Here is a 19,895-nt window from a genome sequence, read left to right as displayed (position 1 = left end):
GCCCCGGGAGGCTAGCCCCCAGTTCCTCCCCTGCTGTTCCCCCTCCCCCGCAGCCTCAGCTCACTGTGCTGCTGGTGCAATGCTCTGGGCGGCAGGGCTGCGAGCTTTTGCCAGGCCGCAGCCTGACCCGGTGCTCTGCTGCGCGGTGGCGTGGCTGGCTCTCGCCGGGCGGCACAGCTGCCTGTCCTGGTGCTCTGGACAGCTCGGCTGTAGCGCTGCCAGCCACTGGTGCTCCAGGCAGCGCGGTAAGGGGACAGGGAGCGGTGGGGTTGGATAGAGGGCAGGGGAGTTCAGGGTGGTGGTCAGGGGGGCAGAGGTGTGGATAAGGGTCGGGGCGGTCAGAGGGCAGGGAACAGGGGGGTTGAATGGGGGCAGGGGTCCCGGGGGGCAGTCAGGAAGGAGAGGAGGGGTTGGATGGGGCGGGGGTGGGGTGGGCAGGGAGCCCGGGGGCGTTGGATGGGGCAGGAGTCCTGGGGGGGCCATCAGGGGCAAGAAGCAGGTGTCGGCTCCGGGACGGGGACAGGCCACACCTGGCTGTTTGGGGAGGCACAGCCTCCCCTAACTGGCCCTCCATACAATTTTGGAAACTCGATGTGGCCCTCAAGCCAAAAAGTTTGCGCGCCCCTGAGGTAATGGATCTGTATCTGTCCTACATGGAAAGTTGGGCCCCAATCTTTGACTGATCAAAAAGCACACAGCAAACTAAGGATGGGAGGTGTGGAACTTAGACATTAAGACAGTACATTAAGGGAAAGAAACTAGTTTTATTTTTGTTTCTTTTTAACAAGGAAATATGTTTAACTCTTTGGTCAGGCAAAGCTTTCCCACAGGCACATCTGGGAGGAGGTTACATTTCTGTTTCAGGAACACTGATTGGAATATGCTGTGGACAAGTAAAGATGAGGACAGCTAGAGCACATTGATACTTGGAGACCAAGTTACAACACAGTTTAGCTCCACAGTTTCATATATATTAGTTTCTGGAAAAGCAAAACATCAGACATCTCTGGTCCCATTGAGACATCTAGTTCCTTACCTAAAGCACTAAGGATCAAAAAGTATTTAGGCACCCTAGTCCCAGGGAGTCTGGATCTCATTGCATTAACTCAAGGTATAACTTGAGTGATGATGACCTGACTCCTGTCCACATACAGAAACCTCTAGCTGGAGTTTAGCAGTGCTTTAAGTTCAAGCTAGCTGGCCTAGCAGGAGATGTGGGTTGAAGCTTGAGTGCTGCTGATTCTCAAGCTAGTAATGCAGTGGGGATGCAGCCACAGGCCAAAGCTCGAGGTAGCACAACTCATCAGCTGCTAATCCAATCAGTGTGTAGCTTGTTATTTCACAGTGTTGCCTTTGTCACTCAAGCTAAACTAGCTGGAGCGGAGTAACTCAAGCCAGCTGTTGCAGTGAAGACAAACCCTAGTTTTTATTTACAGACATCAGAGAGCCATGTAGTCATGCAATAGCGAAGCAGCCATCATGCTTCACTCTAATAATGCTTAGCCTTATACAGCTGTTTTAATTGCCAAAGCACTATGCAGACGAACCTGCACAAAAGCCCAGTGTGGTAGGCAAATTCTATTAACTCTATTTTACAGATGGGGAAGCTGAGGCAGAAAGGTTAAGTGATTGGACTGAGGACACAGCAGGAGCCTGTGTCAGAGGTTGGACTTGAATTCAGCAATTCCCTATGCATGACACCTGTCCCTAAATACAGACAGCACAGACTGTTCTGCACTGGCATTTTTTGCTTTAAAAAGCTGTGACTCTAAAATACTTGACAGAAATATATTTACAATTTGAGGCTTTAAACCAAATACTAGCAAGCTGTGGTTGGTCACAGCTCCGTCCCTCGATCTACTCTATAATGCATGTATAATAATAAGAGATGGTTCAGTCACAGACCAAAATTTAAGACCTGTTGACTCAATATTCTTTCATAATTTAAGGACACTTTTTTTGCTCCATACAAGACCTAAGCACTGGCCTGTGTGTCCCACCCATTCACCTCCACCTTGGCATTCAGTTGAATTATTCTTATTTATATTACAGTAGTGTCTAACTGCCTCCGGTGAGATTGGGACCCCATTGTGCGAGGCACTGTACATTGGAAGAGACAGTCCTTGCCCCCAAAGAGCTTACTACCCCAAAAGATAAGTAGGCAAAGAGTTGGATGGGAAACAGACGTGACTTCCCCAAGGATGCATAGAAGGTCAGTGGCAGGGCTGGAAGAGAATCCAGGCGCTACGTACCGGACCACGCTGCCACAATTCAGATTTCATGTGTTATTGTGGTGTTCATAATAGGTACCTGTGGCAGGGCAGGGGTAAAACCTCTTGACTGCCCTGCTAAAATGCTGGCTAAGCCCTGCTTTCGGGCAGAGAAGCTAGGGGCCAAGGCTCAAAGCAGCCAGCAGAGAGCCCAGCTGTGGGCCCTAATGAGGGCTGGCTCACTGCAATAGGCTGAGCTAAGCAGTGACAGCTGGGCTGAAGGCTGGGAGAGCTATAAAAGCCCTGAACAAAACTCAGTTAGGAGGCTAACCTAGGAGGGAACAGGAGGCTACAGCTCTGTCTTCTCATCATAGGACGGGTGCCTCAAGGGCCAAGAGACCCTGGAATGGGTTAGAAAGGGGATGAAGGGGACTGCACAATAAAGCATAAGGGTGAAACACCAGAAGAAGGCCTGAGATCTCTTATTTTACCAGCCTGGGCACAGGGCGAGAAGGAGGAAACCTGTGTGGACCCTGTGACGGTACCCAAGAGAGCTAGGTAAATACTGCAAAAACAATCCTATGAATATTCACTCCAGCCTCTTTTGTTTTTACTTTCTGTCATCATTCATGCATTTAAGTTCTACTGGAAAAATATGGTTAAAAAGCAAATTTCCAAGCCATATGAGTAAGTATTTGCAATAACCAAGGATTAAAAAGACTAGGACTGTTCAGCTTAGAAAAAAGACAACTATGGGGGGATATGACAGGGGTCTATAAAATCATGAATGGTGTGGAGAAAGTGAACGGGGAACTGATTTATCCCCTCACCTACCACAAGAACTAGGGTCGCCCAATAAAACTAATAGGCAGCAGATTTAAAACAAACACAAGGAAGTAGTTCTTCACACAGTGCACTGTCAACCCGTGGAACTCATTTCCAGGGAAATTTGTGGTGGCCAAAATTATAGCTGGGTGCAAAAAATAATTAGGTAAGTTCATGGAGTATAGGTCCATCAGTGGCTGTTAACAAAGATGGTCAGGGATGCAACTCCAAGCTCTGGGTATCCATCAGCCTCTTACTGCCAGAAGCTGGGAGTAGATGACGGGGGATTGATCACTTGCAATTTCCCTGTTCTGTTGATTTTCTTTGAAGCGTCTGGCACTGCTCATGGTCAGAAGACAGGATACTAGGCTAGATGGACCTTTGGTCTGACCCAGTATAGCCATTTTTATGTCCTAACCAAATTTTAAAATCACTTGCCTGAGCATTTCTTGCTCACTCATTTAATCAGGGAGTAGGAACACCACCATGTGACTTATCTGACCAATCACAACTAACCAAAACAATTTGAATAGTTACTCAGACTTTAAGGTCAGAAGGGACCATTAGGATCATCTAGTCTGACCTCCTGCACAATGCTGTTAAAGTGAACAGTTTATAATCAATCCAAAAAGTCAAAAAATCATTGAATATTTTTAAACAACACATACATTTGAGAAAATTGCAGTCTGCTCATGGATATTCTGTGAGCAGAAAAACAGGTTGTGTGTTTTGGATAAATTATTCATTGTTAACTATTTGCTCAGCTCTAGTATCCAGGAATAGTCTGGGAGTCCTTAGGATTTAAAGCAAGCTGAACAACTGACAATATTAGAAGAATTCAGGTGTGGTTTTATAATATCCGTTTCAATGGGCTGCATTAGATCACTCTCACTAGCAATTATGTGTTTCACCAGGCATCTGGAAGCTTCGTCTATATTTATGTTTTCCTGCAGGTGAAAAAGAGAGAGAAATTAATTAGCCAAACAGTAGACACACCATGTCGGATATCTATGTTCTAAGGTCAATACTGGGCAACGTCTAACGTTTACTTTCCTATAAAAGCAGACTTTAAAAATTGACAGCATGTAATAATGTTTTGTACAGATTATATTAATTAGGCATTATATACATCGTCATTCAAATATCTATTAAATAACACACAGCAATACCATTTAGCCTACGGAAACCACTGGTCATTTGTATTGCTTTATGAAAGAAAACATACCAGCAGAGAGTTTCAAAAATGGGTACACCTGAATAAATAGCCATATATTTCACTGCATAAGTAGCCTGATTTTCAAAAGTCTTGAGTACTCAGCAGTCATTACTGCCTTCAATCGCATTTGTGTTTTAAAATCTTGTCCATTTTTTCAGTTGATTTTTCTGCCCAGTGCACAAAACGATACGTGATGAACAAGATCTCTGAATACAGATACAGAATTGAGTTTCTCCTAATACAAGTAAGCTCTAAGGCGATATTTGGGTTCATTGTTTTGTCTATTATAGATACAGAGTTTGCACCTATTTAATTCTCAGAAAGCAATATCACTTAGTCTAGCTTCAGAGAGAGAGATCCTGATCCCGAGGAGTGAGGCTCAGAAGCCCGGCATATCTTTATACATTTGCCTTCACGTCTTTAGTTCTCCTGCTCCCCTTGTAGCTAACAGCAACACTCCATAGATGCCATGGAACCAGGTCTCATCTCTTTGTACTAAAATAAAGAGCTGAAATCTAGGGAGCTGATCAGTCTTTTAATTGGTTCCTGGGTTTTAAAGGATTTCTCTCTCTCCCACACATTCACACGACTGTGCTTAAATATTTAAACTTTGACCTCTAAATAATATCCCTTGATTGTAAACAAACAAATAACACAAGACATTTATACAGCTAGTGTAGAACTGGGAATCAATATACACCACCTGCAACTTCAGAACTACAGTGCATCACATGATTTTTCTGAGACCAGACTCCCAAATTCCTCAGCCATGCAACAAGTCATTTTCAGGGCACTGTGAAATTTAATTAGAAGACACGACCAACAAGAAGATGATCTCGAAGTGCTGGTTTAGAAAAAAGAAACACACACACACTCTCTCTCTCTCTCTCTCTCTCTGTATTTGATGTCCTTAATAAAGTGACAAACATTCCATCTACCCCCAGGCTGCCTCCCTTCTGGAGAGGCAGGATGGAGTTCTAAGGAATACTTCATTGACTATCTGGAAATGACCTAAACTCTAATAATATTTAAAAACAGAAACAAAATGCCTCATTGTTAGTGGCTTGAAATAAACCTCCTGAGGGGATGATAGAAGGGAAGGGAACACTGGAAATGAGCAAGAGGGAGGTGTGAACTGCAATTTAAAGCATAGAACTATATGAGCCAGGCCTGGCCTTCACTTAAATATTTCGCCAGCATAGCTCCATCAGTTAGGAGAGTGTGTGTGTGTGGGGGGGTCATACCCCAGCAGACAAATATTCCTGGCAAAAGTCCTGGTATAGATGCAATTAGACTGGCAAAAAAGGCCTTTTGCTGATATACCTTGGGTTGTTTTTTTTCCCAGGAATCTGGCATAAGCTATAGCAGCAAAAGAACTCTATCGCTGGCATAAGATACATCTCCACTATGAGTAGATGAGGTCAACAAAATCTGCCTGTGGTCTCAACCTTTCATGGATTCCTTCTGTGAATTATTTAAAGGGAGTAACCTCTCTACCTCAGTTTCCTGTTCTGTAAAAACAGCTGAAGACATGCTTTTTGCCACCACAGGCATGAAGTGAGGATTAAGTACATGGAGGGAGGGATAGCTCAGTGGTTTAGAGCATTGGCACCCTAAACAGGGTTATGAGTTCAATCCTTGAGGGGGGCCATTTAGTGATTGGTCCCACTTTGAGCAGCAGGTTTAACTAGATGACCTCCTGATATTCTACAATATTTCTCTGCGCTTTGAGGATGAGCATATTCCTGTGCTGCCTACTGGACACAAATGCTTAGTGAGTATGCTTCTGGATGAGTGGGGGACTGATTGCACTGGCTTTACAGAGGTGGTACACAGGCTTGTCTACATGCAGTGTTCCACAGTTTTAATTCAAGGTTTTATTTTAAACCCAATCTGATAGATTGGTGTAACAGGCTGCATGTGTAACATCAACAGACCCCAGTTGTCAACAGGTGGGATCGAACATGGGACCTCTGGATCTTAGTGCATGAGCTAAAAGCCAACTGGCTGTTAGCTAAGGCTGTAGAGCAGACTCATTAATTGCTTTTTCTCTCTCTCTAAGTGGTCTCAGGGTATGTCTACACTACCAGATTAGTTCGATTTAACTTAATTCGAATTTGTGGAATCGACCTTACAAAGTCGAATTTGTGTGTCCACACTAAGGACACTAATTCGACTTTGTGAGTCCACACTAATGGGGCAAGCGTTGACATTGGAAGCGGTGCACTGTGGGAAGCTATCCCACAGTTCCCGCAGTCCCCGCTGCCCATTTGAATTCTGGGATTTCCCCACAATGCATGCTGGGGGGGAAAATGTGTCGAGGGTGGTCTTGGGTAACTGTCATCATTCAACGTGCTTTCGGACGTCTCAAGGGGAGATGGAGGAGCTTACTGACTCGCTCGGATCTCAGCGAAACCAATATCCCCATTGTTATTGCAGCTTGCTGTGTGCTCCACAATCTCTGTGAGAGCAAGGGGGAGACCTTTATGGCGGGATGGGAGGTTGAGGCAAATCGCCTGGCTGCTGATTACGCTCAGCCAGACAGCCATGCAATTAGAAGAGCCCAGCGGGAAGCGCTGTGCATCCAGGAGGCTTTGAAAGCTAGGTTCCTCAGGGAGCAGGGTAACCTGTGACTGTTCAGTTTCTTTACAGAGAAGCTGAACCTGCCCCTGCTTCAGTTACTGTTGACTTTCTTCTGCGGTTACATACCCCGTTCACCACGTTTCCCCCCTTCTAACACACGTTTAAAAATAAAGTTAATGGAACATTATTAATTAACAACGTTTTCTTTATTAATGAATTCGCGTTAAAGGGTTGAAACAGGGACGCAGACTGTGGTGGGTAGGGTGTGCAGTGATGTTAACACCGCTTCTACACTCGAGGAATGACAGGCTCCTGCTCCTAGAGCGGTCTGCAGTGCCGGACTGGTTGTTTCAACGGAGCCTGCCATCCCTCCTTTTCGGGACTCTGTGTGCGGGGGCTATGTGACCTTGTGGCGGGGGAGGATGGTTACAGATTCCCCTGCTCTGTGGCTCTGTGGTCCGGGACAAGTACCGCTGCATAAGTTCTGTAACCGCCCTCCCATGCCACAAAGTCACGTACCCCCCACCCACACAGAACATGGAAAACACCTCCCAGACCGACCAAGGTGCCTACTGACTGCACTGTGTGTGTGACCTGCTGTTGATCCTGCCCCCGTGTCTGTACTCTGGTAAAGGTGACTGTCCTATGCAATTAACAACTCCCTTCACAGACAGTCTTCTGTAGAAAAACTTGACGGAAATAGTAATTAACAGCAAACTACTTTTAATAATCAACTACACAGTTAGGGGATGAAACTGGGATTGGGGCTTCAGTGAGCCAGGAAGGGAAGGACTTCTCAACATTTAGGGAATGAGAGCCGCCTTGTATTTGTGCACTCTGCAGGGGTGCAATGACAGTTTTCACAGCCCCTGGCACCCCTCCTTCTTGTTACTTTGGGTGAGGGGGGGTTGGGACTTTGTGGCGGGGGAGGGCGGTTGCAGATACAGTGCAGGGGGGCTCTGTCCTCCTGCCTGCGGTCCTGCAGAACATCCACAAGGCGCCGGAGAGTGTCAAATTTTCCCTGGGCATTTCCTGTGTGGCTGGTCAGAACATCCAAGCTCGGACTGCTGTTCAGAGCGTCAACAGAGTGGTGCACTGTGGGATAGCTCCCGGAGCTACTACGGTCGATTTCCGTCCACACATAGCCTAATTCGACATAGCCATGTCGAATTTAGCGCTACTCCCTTCGTCGGGGAGGAGTACAGAATTCGAACTAAAGAGCCCTCTAGGTCGAACTAATTAGCTTCCTGGTGTGGACGGGTGCACGGTTAAGTCGAATTAATGCTGCTAAATTCGACATAAACTCCTAGTGTAGACCAGGCCTCAGTGCCATTAGATGGGACACAACACCACATGCAGAAGGTGTGTGGGTTACACAGGGACACAGGTTTCAGTTTAAATCAGTTATTCCACTTAGATGAAGTCAATTAGGAACACATTTAAGCTAAATTGAAATATGTCGCTCTTAGGGTATGTCTACACTTTGAGCTGCAGAGAGGGTGTGACTCCCAGCTCAAGGAGACATACTGGCACTAGCTCCTATTGAGCTAGCATGCTAAAAATAGAGAGTGTCACCACAGCGATGGAGCAGTGGGAGGGGCTAGCAGCCTCAAGTAGGTGCCTAGCGTCTCAGACATTGACGTATTTGGAAAAACTCCCATGGACTTCATGGATCAGACCCTAAGCTGGAGGATAAACAAACCTGCAAATCTCGGTATTATACAGCTGGTTGCCTCTTATTTTATACCTTGCACATATGCTCCAGACAGGTGGTGTATATTTTAGAGCGGTTTCATTATAACAATGCGTGCCTAATTTAATTTCAAATATACCATTCACACATCATCTGCCCCCATACAGCCTTTGGTCTTTTGTATCTCTGAATTCAATCAAGGCATAAACAAACACCCTGCTACTACATTCAGTGGCCTGATGAACAGGATGAGTCCTTGGTTTTTAATCATTTAATTTTTCAAATTTTCAAATATTTTAAAATATATTTTTCAAATATAATTTTCTAAACATCTTTATTAACATTTTAGTTACCACAAAATCTCTCTTAAACCACTCACTTTAATTAACCCCCAAGTATATCTGTGGCCCAATCTAAGCATTTCATAAACATTAATGAATTTATCCTCATGTCACCTCTGTGAAGTAGGGAGGTATTACCTATCCCCATTGTACAGGTGAGAACTGCAGCACAAAGAGGTTAAGTGACATGCCCAAGGTCACACAAGAAGTCTGTAGCAATGCCAGGAAGTGAATCCAGTGCTCCCAAGTCCCAGTTCAGTTCCTTAGCCGCTTGCTACCTTACGTTTATATCACCTTTTGTTGTGCCCCTAATCTCATGGTGTCTGACTCAGCATTTTAGGGCCGTGGATTGATCTTTGCTGTATTACTGCTGCCGCTCTGATCTACCTAATGAAATATTGATTTCCACCCCCAGCCCCAATGTGTTTTTCAACTAAATCAATAGCCCACTAGACTGCAAAGGAGCTGTAGATAAAAGAAGGTGATCTGCTATCCCAACACGGGCACCCACAGGTTCATGGATTTTAGAGAGTCGGATGTGCTGAAAAATCAAGGGAAGGGTGTGTTCAAGGAAGCAAAAGAAAAGATAACTAACAGAGACAACACACCGTAAGATGGTGCTGATGGATAGGTTAGACTAATCAAACATGCCCCAGTGCTGGTGCTGAAACAGCTCACAGTATAACAAGAAATAACATTCATTGTCTTCTAAAATAGACAAAAAAACATAGAAGGAGCAACTGACAGACTGAAATGGTGTCTTTCCATTCTCCGCCTTTACCATTCCCTTATTGACTGCCTTTGTTCTGTACAATACAGGCCACAGGAATCCCATTGCTGAATGCAATTCAAACAAAAATGTTGAAACACTCAGTCCACCCTCGGCTTTTCCTTATGTTTTAATCACCTTCTATTTGCATGTTGAGTATGCTCTTCCCTTCGTTCTATAGGGTGCAATAGAGAACCCATCTCTGGGATAGTGCCACTTCAGACCATCCTGGACCTGGCCCCACAGATACTGTGGGGGATGCTACTCCCCACCTGGGATTGCTGCCACTCCTGATTTAGCCTCCTGTGAAGTCACTTTTATAGATGTCCAAAGAATATGGAAGTTCTAGCTATCCAAGATACTTATATGGCCCCATCACCATAGCAGAATCTCACAACCCCCCCAGTGAGCAAGGGGGGGTGCTATTATCTCCATTGACCAGGTGAGCGACTTAAGTGATTTGTCTACAGTGTAAGGTCACACAAGACTTCATTGGCAGAACAGAACTGACCGCAGGTTTTCCAAGTCCCAGGCTAGCACTCTACATATTCCAGTCTTCTCTACTTTGCCAGGAATATAACAGTAAAGATTAGCACCTGATAGTCCCCACCCTAGCTCACCTCTCCTCCGCCTCCTCCCCGAGCACGCCGCCCCCACTTTAATTCTCCTCCCCTCCCAGGCTTGTGGCACCGCAAGCCTGGGAGGCAGGAGAAGTGCAGCAGCGACGGCGTGCTCGGGGAGGGGGTGTAGCAGAGGTGAGCTGGGGTGGGGAGCCCTGCGGCAGCTCCCTCCCCCCCGCCCTGAGGCACCCCCAGGGCAGCTCCCCCCCCCGGCCCGGGGAGCCGTGCAGCACCTCCCCACCCCAGCTCACCTCTGCTCTGCCTCTTCCGCGAGCACACCGCCCCCTCTAATTCTCCTCCCAGGTTTGCAGCGCCAAACAGCTGATTGGCGCTGCAAGCCTGGGAGGTGGGAGAAGTGGAGCGGCGATCGCACGCTTGGGGAGGAACGCTGTAAAAAAAATTTGGGGGGCACTGCTTTTTGGCACCCCCAAATCTTGGCACCCTAGGCAACCGCCTAGTTCGCCTTAATGGTAGCACCGGCCCTGCTTACAACTTTTTAGCCAATTGCTACGGGAAATAATGTCCTTGTCTAGAAATGTTACATTAAACGAATGAGAAAATAAACACTTTATTGAAAGGGTCTCCAAGCACTACACAGTGTGTGTGTGCTACTTAGTATTCCTGACTGGTCCCCCTCCCCCTTATCTGTCATCTCATTCTAACACAAATGCAAACCATTAGCATCAAGAGCATTCAGTTTTAATATCTGAAATAAATCCCCTTGGACTAGACTGGCTTTTATTTCTTTACTGATGAAAAAGGACCTTTGTTAGTTTTATGGGCATTTCACACTTCCAATGAAACATTTTATTCTTTGCAATGTGGAGAGCTTGGATTTATTGCCCGGGTTGCCCTCGGGTGCAAAATTACTCCTAGATTTCTATTGTCAAGTAGCTTCTTTCTATGACTGCAAATGTGTTGCTTCTGAAATCGGCAGGGATCTATAAATGAGAGTTAGACACATGCAGGTGTAGTTGACCCTGCTTGGGTCTGGCCTCTGGACTTTCAGAGGTAAGAGTACAAGCCTCTATCACTTGAGCTAAAAGGGAACTGATAGGAAAATACCTCCCTCTAACTGCAAGCAGTAGCAGATGCATAAACCTCCAGCCACTAGATGGGGGCACAGACCCACACTCTCACTCATCTACCATTTTTTCCTACAGTTTCTGCACCAAGCACTGGAACAGACTGACTGAATCAACCACCTGGTAGCCCATGATCTCAGTCCCCACTGTAACCAGATAACTACTAGTTTGGCTCCAGCAGACAGTGTATAACAGCAGCAACTGATACTTTTGCGATCACATGTGCTAAAAACTTCCTTGGATGAATTAAGAAGGGGAAATTAGGGAAGAGTGTGTCATGAATCCAGCCTGGCAATTTCAAATGGGACACTTTGGTTTCAATTAACTGAAGAACAGATTAGATTTGATGTGTCAAATACATGTCCCAGCCTAGTTTTATTTTGTGGAAATCAAAACTAGCTACCCTGTTCCATTGAGAATCTTCAATGTGGCTCGTTTTTAATAGTCATTTGCTACTTAGATGCGCATACTACTTAAATAAATACCTAGCTCTGATATGGCACTTTTCATCCATAGATCTCAAAATGCTTTATCGAAGAGGTCAGTACATTATCTCCATTTTATAGGTGGGAAAACTGAGGCACTAAGGAAAGTGACTTGCTGAAGGTCACACAGTAGGTCAATGGCAAGACTAGAACACATGTCCTCCAAGTCCCCATCTTGCACACTAGCTGCCACTAGGACACACAGTATGAAGAGGAAGTACATAGTTCATTTGTCTATCAGGCTACCATTATCATCCCTAGTTGAGGGATGAAGAGCTGAACAATTATATAACTTCCCCAAGATCACAAGGGAATCAGTAGCAGATCCCAGGTGTAAACCCAAATCACCGCCTTGCTAGTCTGGTACCTCAACCACACTTCCTATTCTTACCTCAGGGGTTTTGTTTAGTTGTTAGGGTAGGGGACTAGTCAACTTCAGTATAATCCCAGCTTTGTCACTATATGAATTTAGGAAAGTTAATTAACCTCAAATTACCTATGTATAACCTCAATGGAATGAATATGCACCTACTCAAAGTTTGTAAAGTTCTTTGGATGAAAGTTACTATACATATGCAAAGCATTGTTAACAGACTTACTGGACAACTTAGGACAAAAATTATTTCCCTTTCTCCTGCATAAATTAGTAATGTCAGCCAGAAATTATGTATATATTGGGGGTGGGGGGAAGAGGGCAGAGGAGGTAATCAAACTAGAACTAGAGAAAACTTTAGCAACTTGCAATACATTTTCAAGTGATTTCCGAGCCAAGACTTAAAAGTATATCTAGTTTTGCCTGACCTGGCTTGTTTCCACATACAAATCACGTCCATTTTCATTGGGAAATGACAATGAGGCTGAAATTATTGCCCTTGCAGGCACAGTTTAAAGCCCATCTATTTGAACAGGCAATAGTGGTGATGTGTAGGTGTGTGGTGAAAGTCATGGATCTCTGTCTGATAGCAAAGCACGGAGGAGGTTTTCAGCTTTATTGGTCATACGAGGGCTATTTAAATGGTATGTGGTAGGAAGGAGAAGTCTTGCTGCTTTGGACAATGCATCTTTTGCATCTGCTATGATATTGTGGCTTTAAATTTATGACAGAATTGCCTAAAAAAATTGAAAGGTTTTTTAGACTGAAATCTATACAACTAAATAAAATATTGGGCAATAAGCATACATCAAAGAGACCAGGCCCTCAAGTGAGAATGTAGCAATAAGTATCAATTATGACTGTTTTGCACAGTGTTCTTACACAGCAAGGCAACTTGTCAGAGTGAATCCCCAAATCCTTTCAGTACCCTGAAGACTGAAACTGATTAAATATTTCCCTTACAAATATCAAAGAACCAAAACAATGTGAGTACATTCTGTGTCTCCAAATGTTTTGTTTTTAAGCTTATTAAGTTAAGAAAAAAATAGCACTAAGGAATGATACAACAATATCCTATGGTATAATTCTCCAACAGTTTCAAATGGAATTTTAAACTCCCTGACAGTCTGAAAGATGATTGGTATGTATATAACACAGCCTTCTGCAAATGTATCCAGAACTAAAGGGGGCATTTTTATAAATAATCACCTTTCTTTTCCCAAAAGGCATGAATCATATTCACTCTGCTCTGAAAGCTATAACAATTCCAAGCATGTTTCCAAAAAAACCTCTGGAGAGCTAATTACACCAGAATTGAGCAAAAAAAGAGTCATTACCTGTTTGAACTGCTAGCTGCTGTATGATGGATTCTCAGTAAGTAGTATTCTACTTCAGAAAATAATTTCTATTCTCTATGTAAAATTTTTATTTTCCCTACCCCTGAGTTCAATGATTTAATTTGCCCCTGGCTGAAAAAGACTCCAGCCTTTCAAGTAATTGTAATCATAACTTTTTTTAAAAGTTACACCATTGCCTTAAATTCAGAACTAAGACCAAACTGGGAAGCAATTCTGATCTCATTTACACTAGTTATACACTGGTGTGACTCCCCTGATTTCAGCGGAATCACTCCTGATTTGCAACTTTCTAAGGTCCTGACCCTGTAAACATGAGTCATTTTACTCATGTGAGTAGTCTCATTGGATTTAATGGGACTACTTACATGAGCGAGTGTTTGCAAGATGAGGTCCTAAGATGAATCAATCAGGTTCACAAAGTTTAGATACAAATCTAAAGTTTATCTGAATTATTTCTACCAGCTAAGCCTGAAAAATTGGTGTGGAAATTTACAAAGAACAGCTTCTCAGGATAATTGTGGCACTTCTGTGTCCAATCACAGTTGGGAGTGAAGGAAGTATCTGAACATTTCAAGACATCAGATCTTCATCCATTAGTGTACTCGTGCAAAAGAGAGGGGATGATGTGCGTTGTGCCCCCTGACCATTAAATAATAATTGGTTGTCCACTTTAACATGGCTGCAGGACTCAAAATTCAGTCATACTTGATTTCTTCCCCACCTCTACATGGTTCGAACTATGCTTTGGGAACTGTTTGACTATTAGAGATGTGGGAACTAAATAATATAAGATCTGAACCACAGCTTTCCCTAATTTAGAACTAGCTAAAAATCCAACCTCTTTTGGTTCAAAGGAGTTTGGATTAATGCTCCGCCCATGGTATTCTTCCATTTTCATTGTCCTCTGCTCTTCCGGGTTCCAGCCAGAATAACTTCCTGACATCACCAGGCAAAATAGCTCAACTTTGCCACAGATGAACAATCCTTGAGCTCAGCAGTACATTCATGCTCCATCAACATGACTGAACGCTGAGTTCAGAGGGCTTGCTTGGCTTCTCTGAACAGACTGCCAACAATTGGGTGACGACTGCCGTTCATTTTTACCATGGGGACACCTAACTTCTAAGAACCAGATTAACACCATAAACTCATTTCTCACAGGTCAAACACCAGTGATCAAATGAATGACTTTGCTAACCTGAACTGGTAATCTAGAGGTTTGTAACTAAGAAAGGCGGAATAGTCTAAAAAATAATGACTTGGCTCATCCTGTTCCCACTGATATTCATTTGTAAGCCTTTTAGGTCAGGGAACTTAAATTTAGCTGCTTTTCATACTTGATAACAGACTGAGTTTTTCTTGTCTTCAGACATTAACTTAAACTTACATTTGTCTGGTCCCTAGCATGCAAATGATGTGAACTTAGATTCCCAGGCACACCAATAAGAAGGTGGAAATAGTTGTAAGACAATTTGAGTCTATAGAAGTCTAGCATACCTCACCTTACACATCACCTTTGAGTTGGGCCCTAAACACCAAGGTATTTGGGTGCCTAAAGATGCAGATTGGTACCTCGTGGTATTTTCAAAAGTGCCTACTGCCTAATTCCCCTTGAGTTAAAACCCCTAACTCCTTCACTCCTCCTTGTTTCAGCTGCTGTTCTTAATGCCTCTTGTCTTTGTTTTTTGAATGCACGAGATGTGTTGTCTGGCCTCTCTTGTTTTGCCAATGTTATTGTGCAGAAGCCTGTATAAGACATCTTCACCCATCTCTTGAATCTAACCCAAACAATTTTTATTGTTAACGCTTAAATAATGTTTATTTTTCATGTTTTTCTTCTCTTGGTTTCCAGTCTGGCCTGGAAGTGGATGTGTCAAAATACCATAAAAAACTAGATGCTATTGAACAACTGCCACCACCAGGAGGAGTGAAACACTGGACTCTAGTAGCCAGACTCTCAGTTAGAGTTAGCTAGCAGAGTTCCACTGACTTCAATGGAGCTACACAAACTGACACCAGCTGAGTATCTAGTCCTAAGAATGCAAGAAATTTTAGCGCTGGAAAAATACTTCTAACAAGTAAAACGACAAGCTACAGACTTTGGCAAACTGATTCCCTTAAAGCAGTGGTTCTCAACCAGGGGCACACATACCCCTGGGGGTACACAAAAGTCTTCCAGGGGCTACATCAGCTCATCTAGATATTTGCCTAGTTTTATAACAGGCTACATAAAGTCAGTACAAACTAAAATTTCATACAGGCAATGACTTGTTTATACTGCTCTATATACATTGAACTGTAAGTACAATATTTATATTCCCATTTATTTTATAATTACATGGTCAAAATGAGAGTCAGCAATTTTTCATTAATAGTGTGCCGTGACACTTTATTTATATCTCTGATTTTGTAAGCAAATAGTTTTTAAGTAACGTGAAACTTGGGGACGCACAAGACAAATTAGACTCCTGAAAGGGGTACAGTCGTCTGGAAAGGTTGAGAGCCACTGCCTTAAAGCAGCCGACTGGAACTAGTTTTATGATCTACTTATTAACAAGATAAAGCCTATGGAGTACTGAATACACAGACAGCCCAAGACGCGTATGGTGCTCCATGCCTTTCAAACAGTCCATGCCTTTATCACCAGCCCAAACTCTCTCTGTATGTGAGGACCTGACAGCTCAGATCTTTCAGGCTGAATACTTGCAATGATGGGCAGATTAGAACTGCCATAGCTTACAGCAAGGCTGCCTCTTCTCTGTGTGGGAATGAACGAGCTCACGGCATCTTTCATAAGAGGAGCTCTGGTGTCCATCGCTAATACGCAGGGGCGGCTCTAGGATTTCCGCCGCCCCAAGCAGGGCGGCACGCTGCAGGGGGCGTGCTCTGGCGGTCGCCGGTCCTGCAGCTCCGGGGGACCTCTTGCAGACGTGCCTGCGGAGGGTCCCCTGGTCCCGTGCCTCTGGTGGACCTCCCGCAGGCATGCCTGCGGATGCTTCACCGGAGCCGCAGGACCAGCAGACCCTCCACAGGCATGCCTGTGGGAGGTCCACCGGAGCCGCCTGCCGCCCTCCCGGCAAAATGCCACCCCAAGCGCGCGCTTGGCGCGCTGGGGTCTGGAACCGGCCCTGCTAATACGCCTTCTTCCTCACACTGTTGTGCATATACACACACACCTTAGCAGTGGCTGCATTTCAGAGTGCTGCATGTAGCTTCTAAAGTGCTTTGAGATCCTTTGAGATTGAAGGTTCAATATAGATATACATTCTCTTCCAAAGGTGTTACTGTTTAAAAAAAAAAAAACAGGAGTACTTGTGGCACCTTAGAGACTAACACATTTATTTGAGCATAAGCTTTCATGGGCTACAGTCCACTTCTTCAGATGCATAGAATGGAACACAGCTCCTACTCTGAAACCTGTTTTTTAAAAGTGCATCCATTTACCCTTCATTCATTCAGCAGAGATAAGAGCTTTGCAAGGAACACATTGTGACTGAGTAACCCATTTTCGTAGTGAATGTCTCTGCATTTGGGGAATGCTTCTCACACATTTGGTTTATTAAAAAGGAAATGTAATTACCTTAGCCGATGTTTCAAACCATCCCACAAACCCATTCTCCTTGCAGAACTGGTCCATCTTGAGACCGTTGTTCATAAGCACATCTTTTCCCTGGTCACATTTGTTTGCTAAGAGAACTGTTGCCACGGGTTTGCCATTCGGGAGAATCAACTTAGAGTCCAGATCCTCTTTCCATTTTGTCACCGCTTCAAACGTTGCTGGTCTTGTAACATCAAAGACAATAAACGCTCCCATGGCTTCTCTGTAGTAGACCCGTGTCATGTTTCCAAATCTTTCCTGACCTGTGATGAAGATGGGAGGGGAAAAAAATCATTTGAATCATCACTTCCAGGCTGAGTCAATATTTCACATGCCCGTGTGTTATCTGGCAGAACATTATCTAGCCTGGAGTTTAATGCTGTAAAGCTACAATTCATCTAAACAATAATACAGAGTGATAGACTCATTTGTGTGAAAATGCCAGTGAGTGTAGAGAGCAGAAAGCGTTTAATAGGGCTAGAGTCTAAGGAAATGTAATAACTTTATCATAAGCTCAAATATTAGTAGTGCTAGAGTCCTATTAAGCCAGTAGGTTTCCAGGCCTATGGGAAAATACCAAGGATCTTAGCAGGCTTTACAGATATTAATACGTCTCACAAAGCATATAAATGTTATCCCATTTTACAGATGGGAAAACAAAAGTACTAGAGAAACTAAGGGCAAAATTCTAGCCTTACAAGAATAAAATGCACTGTGGGAAGTACAGCAGCCGTGGTTAACCAAAGGGCTGCATGGTTCACATGCACGCTGAGAGCAACATGTGCCATAGTAAAGCCCATGATTACTGCTCCAAGAAGGAGTAATATGCACCTCATGACAATAGGAGCATATGTGCAAGACTAATGCCTGGCCATGCTGCCAAATTGTTTGTTAACGTGCATTTGGAGCTCTGGAGTGCTACTGTTATAATAGCCAAGTGTTGTGGGTCCACAGTATCTGTGCTGTGCTTTTAGACAGTCTCTTGGAAGAACCAAGAGGATTCACGCTTCCTTCAGGGTAGGCCATACAACCTCACTGCCTCCTAGACTGAGATACTGGGCTTCCGCATTCCTTGTTCACACACTGAGCTCTGTCCAGTGAGTCCATCTGAGAGAGACTCCTAGTAGAGACTTGTCCCTTCTTTGCCTGCACCCCAGGCAGTGTTTACAGTGACACCCCAAACAGTGTTTTCAAAACAGAGTAGGGTTTGCTAGTCAGGTGCAACACAGCATTGCATGTGCTTAGGTTAGCAGAGAGAAATAAAGATTCAAGTATAGTCCATTCTGGTCAGCTTATAGCAACTCACCATCCAAGATGTGGTAAACTCCATTTGCAGACTCTGAGGTTCTCTAGTTGGCATAGGTAATCCACCTCATCAAGAGGCGGTCACTAGAATTCTTCCATAGACCTAGCACTGTCTACACTGGGAATGAAGCTGGCTCAGCTATGCTGCTCAGGAGGTGTGGATTTTTCACACCCTTGAGTGACAGTAAAGCTGACAATGTTCTAGTGTAGACCAGACCTTAGTCACTTCCAAAGTTAGAGAGCCCAAGCTTCTTCCAGAGCTCACACTTATCCTGCCTCATTCCACCCAGTCCTCTGTTCTAGAGCTGGGATCTGTATTTAGCTTCCCTGATGAAAGGTGGAGAAATCTTCCTCCCTCTGGGTTGTTGGTTAGTTCCTCCCATTGCCTTCTCAGATTTTCCATTGATATGGGTTGGCCTCAGCCAGCCTTTTCGATCACATTTAATCCACTCAGACAGCTACGTGGCGCACACACCCCTCCTCTCCTGGCAGAATGAACTTTGTTTTCAGGGCACGCTACTACCCTACCCTTGGGTAGGAATGCAAAGTATGGGGGGAAACTGAGGCACAAATAGGCTTCATCAAAATGTTACAAAAAAGCCCTGCTTCGTCACACCAGAGCCCTGCCTAGCACTCAGAGGAATGCTCAATCTAATCTGCCCTGCCCCTGTTGCATGCGTCTGAGGGTAGCATGGGAGGGCATGAAGCCTCCATAGCTCTTTGCTCCTACATAATACAAGGTAGAATTTTGTATGAAGGGATTTTGTGAGGTCACACAGCACGGTCGGGTGCAGCGTACAGCTCCACTGCCGCAGGAGGCGTGTTTTCCAGCTCACGTAGATGCACGTACACGAGTTTTGATCGAGCTAGAACACTAAAAATAGCAGGATAGCCATGGCGGTACGAGCAGCAGCTCAGCCTCGCCACCCAAGTACGCACCCAATATCTTGGACAGGATTGTACTTCAGTGCCTACCCCAAGCCACTGCCTGTGCTTCTGCAACTGCACTACTCTTTTTAGCACTCTAGAGCCATCAAAGGTTGAGTGGTTACTTTTACCTGGGCTGGAAGTGACACCACCAGCTGCAGAGGAAACATACCCTGAACCTGAACCACAGAGTTGGAAATAGAACCCAGGAGTCCTGGCTCCTGGAATGCCTACTCTCATCATTAGGCCCCATTGCCTTTCCATGCTACCTTCCAGTTCTTGGAAGTCACACTGAGCAAGCACACCCAGCACTAGCACGTGGAATTCTGAGAATGTGTATTACGCAGACAGTACCGCAGATCTGAGATATTTAGCTTTTGTTTTCTAGGTTAACATTCAGGCTAACAAGGAGATATTCATTCACATGATACAGAAGCCAAGAGTGAACTTCCATCTTTTCTAAATTAGTCTTGGTTTCGTATACCTTAAACAAACACTGCTCTGCAT

At 44.5% G+C, this 19,895-nt stretch overlaps 1 protein-coding gene across 1 annotated transcript in view; it reads right to left on the bottom strand.

Annotated features, from left to right (window-relative positions):
* Positions 1-3,829: 3,829 nt before the first annotated feature.
* Positions 3,830-19,895, bottom strand: part of RAB38 (RAB38, member RAS oncogene family) — a 34,107-nt gene continuing 18,041 nt past the window's right edge. The window contains exons 2-3 of the mRNA XM_045000834.1: positions 17,139-17,419; positions 3,830-3,982 (exon numbers count right to left, since the gene is read on the bottom strand). Coding sequence (XP_044856769.1) covers positions 3,830-3,982; positions 17,139-17,419 — 434 coding nt within the window. The remainder of the gene's footprint in view (positions 3,983-17,138; positions 17,420-19,895) is intronic.

This window comes from Mauremys mutica, chromosome 1 (assembly GCF_020497125.1).
Source record: "Mauremys mutica isolate MM-2020 ecotype Southern chromosome 1, ASM2049712v1, whole genome shotgun sequence".
Lineage (NCBI taxonomy): Eukaryota > Metazoa > Chordata > Testudines > Geoemydidae > Mauremys > Mauremys mutica.
This window is presented reverse-complemented; position numbering and strand designations above follow the sequence as displayed.